A 5,132-nucleotide genomic window follows, 5' to 3' on the forward strand; every position below is an offset into this window, starting at 1 on the left:
CGCCCCCTCAGCACGCCCGCCGTCAAGGCAGATGGGGTTTTGCTTTCCCACCACCAAAAGGCCAACCACCTGGCCCGCATGTGCGCTGCAATAGCGCGAAGGCACCCGCGATCCTAACCCCCGCCCCCAATCAAAACAAGGGATGAGAACTTTCTGAAAGCCTGCGAAAGGAATGGTCAAGCCTTACCCAATTCTTGTTAACTGGAGATCCTGGGATCCATCATCATTCTTCTGTTCATATCCTGCCGTTGGAAAGTCGCAAAGGGTAAGTTCTTGAAACGAAAGGTAAGCCGCAAGCGGACACAATGTTATCCACCAACCCCCAGAAGGCCCTTATGGATGTGGAATGGATGACGAGCCTCTCGGCTCTCAGGACGTTCGTTGAACGTTGCGGTCGCACCCCCTTTTCGTTCGAGTACAGACCAAATTTTAGTACACAGGTCAATCGCGTCGAAGGCGTACTCACACTCGAGAACGGGGAACTGACCATTTGTCTGGAGAATAGTGCTAAAGCCAGTTTCGTTTCTATGCGGCACTCTATGGTGTCGTTGAACATGCCAAAGAATGAGAACTTTCTTAAGGCTTTTGACGATGCACGGGCGACCTTTCGAACTTAGTGGATGACGCTGGGGGAAAGCAAGTCAATACTGTATCAGCAATATGAAATGGCCAGGGCACAACTGGCGGAAGAAAATTTAAAGATCCAGCAGGACGCCTACGCTCAAACGGCGGGATCACACAAACGCATTAATAAAATACAGCATCAGATTAACACGTTGGAATCGCAGAAAACCCAGCTGTGCGAGGAGAAGATCCAGATGCAAGATCGGATTAATCAGATGCAGGCTTGGTGCGCCCAGAGGGAAGAACCCACGGGACTGCCAGTTCAGCCGGCTACGACAGAGGGTGACAACGACTTTAGTCCACAGGCTTTTCACACCTCGGCACATACTGCCAAGATGGACGGGCATGCCGAACGGTCTTCTTTTGTGTTGGGGGCCCCGCCCCAGGTGGGGTTGCGAGGAATTCAAGAACTGAAGAACAAGTTCGTGGACAAAGGTTTTCGTCCGGAGGAGAACATCCGGACTTTTGAAGGAGCCATGGAGTATTTAGTGGAGACTTCCCCAGAACAGTTACTGGCGGCTTATCGCGACCTTTTCCCATTACCCATTAGGCCTGGGTTTGAGCTCTGCCAGGCGTGGGACAACTTTGTGGCATGGATTTATGCTATCCGTCACGAGGGCATGTCGGCCGAACAATCACAATTGGGCAGACGTTTGTATTATCAGCTTCGGGTGGCTCAGGCGGCGAAGGAAAACCCCGGAGTCAACATCCAAACTCTTGCCAATGCCATCAGCGATCCCAGAAAAGAAGAAGACCCCGTTTTTCAGGCGGTTCAGAAAGCGAAGAAACATTCCGCCCATCCCCCGAGCTATGCGCGATGTTTTCGATGTGGCCGCACAGGGCATTACAGCACAACTTGCTATGTGCAGGTGAAAAAGACTCCGTTTAAGCCAAAAAACGATTATCGGCCCCGGAAGCAATGAAATCCGGGGCCTGGAAAGTATTGGAATCCTTGCCGACTGGCCCTGGTACCGCTGGGTTACCGGTGCGGGGGCAATTCTACGCGGGAGGGGGCCAGCACATCATCCCTTCAGGCCGGGCCCCCCGGGCGGCCCCCACTTGGGAGGGATCAGCTGGCACAGGTCCTTCCGCCATTAAAAACTTCGGCAAACGAGGTCACAGTGATCGCGGCACCGTCAGACAACCCATATGTGACAGCACTGGCGTCCGAGGCGAATCGCATCGCCAAGGGTATATGGACCCATTCGGTTTGTGAACAAAGGGTGCCCATAATGCAAAGATTCCGCGACTTTGCGAAAAGGAACGATCTAGAGGTTCGGGAGGAAAACGTTCCTCTTTTTATAGTAAGTCTACAACTCCCTAAGATCAGCGCGGTGCAATACACAAGAACTTTGTTGACCTTACTGGCTTCAGGGGGATCACCGGCCAGGATGTTTTTGGCCGGTCTTCAAAGGAAGGCGGCCGCTGACCCCATAAAACAGGCCCGCCCCATAGAGAGGAGGGAATTGGATCTCATCAGCGATTTGTTCTTCTCGGAAAACGATCAGGTTGCCCTACGACCCGCCTGCGTCACAGCCAGTCGGTGGGGCGAAATCGCTCCACTCCAAAAGGAAAATTTTATTCCCCATCCTAAAAACAAGGAAGCCCTCATTGTTGATTAGGGGGCTCTCCCAAAGACATTCAAAATCGACCCTCACAGAGCGGCAAGATACGTGGTTATCGCGGGGGGAAGGTGGAAAAAAGGCAAGAGGCGTCACCACGGGAATGGTGGAGGGGGAACGGCTCACAACTTTAACCACAAGAGATATGGAAAACCTACTCCGCCCATTCGGCATGACAGCGCATTCCAAAAAAAGAGAGACACTGGCGCATGCAGCCGCAACAGTGATCGAACACGACCTCGACCCTCGACTACTAGCCCAGTTGGGGAAACACGCAAACCCTCTAGATTTACCACACAGCACAGCTCGTACATAGGGCCTTGGGTCGCCTTGGTAAACAAGTCGGCACACCTGACGGCACACATGTAGACAAGGTCAGCAATCGGGCTATGTTTCCATGGGCCTATCCGGATATAGAGCGGGATAAGGGACAACTTTTTTAATGGGAAGGGCATTTTGCGACGTACCCATCGCACACGTGTGGCCAATAAGAACGATGAAAGAAAGTTTCCGTTACAACAGGTAGACGTGGATACTCTCTCATTGCACTGGATCCGGAGCCGGCTCAATCCTACGGCTCTGGAACGGTTTAACACAGTGTGGGACTTGGTCCAACAGCCAGCTAATTCCAAGGCATGGGAACGAGAGCCCCTCTTGAGGATGACAGAGGAGGACGCCCAGGTTATGAAGAAAGCGGGCATTATTCCAACCGTACCAAAGCTACACGCTACCGGGTGGGCAGTGCCTTTTACGGTTGTGGAGGAAAAACCGTCGGGGCCGCGGCGGCGTTTCATTGCTTGGCCAAAAGCAAAACAATGAACAAGCGGACTGCGAGGCTATGGTTCCTCTGGGGCATGTTTCCCAGTACCCGGGTGTAAATTATGGTGAGATAGCTGCCATTTTTGATTTAAAGGCATCTTTCTTCCAGGTGGGCTTGTCAGCAGAGACACGCGGGAATTTCCGTTGTCATACGGAAAAGGTTGAGCTGTTCGAGTACACAATGGCCCCCATGGGGTATAAGCGCAGTCTGGAAATCGCGCATGCCATCACAAGGGTTTCGGCTGGCGACCTAGAAGTCGTTAAACCGCGTTCTGCAGCGCCGCCGGAGCTACCTCGCATGTGTGAATAGATAATATTCGTATCGCAGGGCCGTGTAAAAGTGTGGGGTTGCGGGGAAACGTTGTTGCGGAAAACATGCGCGAATACGGCGCAACAGTTGGAGAGCACGGCTTCCCACCGCGCGTTCTGAATTCACAAGGGGTTTGGTTCAAACCATATGGCTAAGACGGCATCCCTCAGGGACAAAACGTTACGGATATCAAAGAACGTCACATTCCTCCGCAAGATTTCGGTGGAGGAATTGGAAAGCCCCGCTTCGCGTGTGGTGCATGCGGCGGCGGTTCGGAGGTTTGTGTTTTCGGCATTATTTCTTTTTTAAGATGGTGCGCCGAAGGCCGCCGCGACTCAACAGGGAAATGTTAGAGGCCCAAGATCCGCCAGCCCCACCCCCCTTTGTTCTTAAGTAAGGGCAGGAATGGCTTGACACTTTTTTGCAAAATAATCCTGTCAACCCCCCGAGGGCCAACCCGACCTCAGGGACTTTGGTGCCTGACGCCTCCTTATATGGATGGGGCGCGTTGTTGTTTAAGGGCAACGGGAAAGTGTGGGCCACATTTGGCGCATGGGAACAAGCCCCCCACATTATTTCGCAGGCTGAAGCGGGGGCCGCCGGATTGGCCCTGCTCGTTTTCAAGGGCAATTTGCCCGCAACACTCCACATATGCATCGGCAACGCGACATTAACGCATATTATGAATAAAGGTAACACGCATTCCGATGCCGTGGTTTGGGGGGCGGGACATTTCTACAGGGCGCTGCGTGAGCAAGGTTTAACCCCCACATGGGACTATGTCGCGTCGGATGATAACCCTGCGGATTGCACCCCACGAGGGCCAAAGGCCTTGCCGGCGGACATCGCGAAGGAGTGGGGCTTGCGAAGGGGAGCGCGGGAGGCGGGTTAAGGGCGCTTTCTGCACATCCTTTTTGACAGTTAATTGCAAGCTTTTAACTTCCTTATTATAGGAATTAGGATCGGGCTCGAAGACACCCAACTATGCAAACTAGCAGCATTGCGTTCGCGATGGGAATTAAACATAAGGCCTCTCCTACTTCCTCGCTTTACTTCATAGAGGAAGGTAAGGTATAGACTATTTTTTGTCTAAAACGCCTCCACGCGATTGACCTGCGTATAAAACTCTGGCCCAGAGCCAAAGTTAGAAGTCGTTCGACCACGGTGTTTTACGAAGGCCTTGGTTACCGTTAGACTTATCCATTCGAAGCCTGCGCGGGATTACTGGATCGTACTCTGGGTTGTAATATCTTGCTTTTGCTGACTGCTCTTTAAGAACTTGCGCTTTCCAACCCTCTACACGTCGGGAAATTAGGGACCAAAAAAGGAATAGAATATGATTGCAGTTGGCATACAAAATAAGCGTGGCTTGGATATTGTTTTCTCAGGCTTCTAAAAAAAAAAGCCCCCCAACGCCTAAGGGGGACCAGCCCAAACACCACAAACCGCCATCAATGACGTTTGCGAAACTATAAAAAGCAGGCCTCAAAAACGGCGTCCTTAATCTTACGACGGGAAACGAAACAAAAACATGCTCCGCAAGGCTCTTCCCCCCTTGTTTTTCCACCTGGGGGTAAAAATAGCCAACACCGAGGGCCCTGGTGAAAGCGTTCTCTACAGCGCCGGCCCCTTGGCGATGCCGGCCGCCCCATCGTGGCACCAAGGTCCAGCACCCCGCATTGTCGGGGGAAGCCGAGCGCCAGCAACGTTCGCCACCTGGAGAACTTTGCGGCGCCCGGCTTACGGCATCACACAGT

General features: G+C 52.7%; 4 protein-coding genes across 4 annotated transcripts; 3 read left to right on the forward strand and 1 right to left on the reverse strand.

The window, feature by feature from the left end:
- Positions 1–305: 305 nt before the first annotated feature.
- On the forward strand, positions 306–617 carry DQ04_11111000 (hypothetical protein; the record flags this gene model as incomplete). The annotated part of the gene is made up of 1 exon (XM_009316443.1): positions 306–617. The coding sequence occupies one exon, from the start codon at positions 306–308 to the stop codon at positions 615–617; it is 312 nt and encodes a 103-aa protein (XP_009314718.1).
- A 48-nt stretch (positions 618–665) lies between these two features.
- Positions 666–1,547, forward strand: DQ04_11111010 (hypothetical protein; the record flags this gene model as incomplete). The annotated part of the gene is made up of 1 exon (XM_009316444.1): positions 666–1,547. One exon carries the CDS (start codon positions 666–668, stop codon positions 1,545–1,547), a length of 882 nt encoding a protein of 293 aa, XP_009314719.1.
- A 309-nt stretch (positions 1,548–1,856) lies between these two features.
- DQ04_11111020 (putative trans-sialidase) lies at positions 1,857–2,246 on the forward strand (the record flags this gene model as incomplete). Its single annotated transcript, XM_009316445.1, has 1 exon — positions 1,857–2,246. One exon carries the CDS (start codon positions 1,857–1,859, stop codon positions 2,244–2,246), a length of 390 nt encoding a protein of 129 aa, XP_009314720.1.
- A 2,513-nt stretch (positions 2,247–4,759) lies between these two features.
- On the reverse strand, positions 4,760–5,132 carry DQ04_11111030 (hypothetical protein; the record flags this gene model as incomplete). Its single annotated transcript, XM_009316446.1, has 1 exon — positions 4,760–5,132. A coding segment is annotated over one exon (373 nt), but the record flags the coding sequence as incomplete, so codon positions are not given.

The sequence above is a fragment of the Trypanosoma grayi genome (assembly GCF_000691245.1).
Source record: "Trypanosoma grayi strain ANR4 Tgr_1111_V1, whole genome shotgun sequence".
Classification (NCBI taxonomy): Eukaryota; Euglenozoa; class Kinetoplastea; order Trypanosomatida; family Trypanosomatidae; genus Trypanosoma; species Trypanosoma grayi.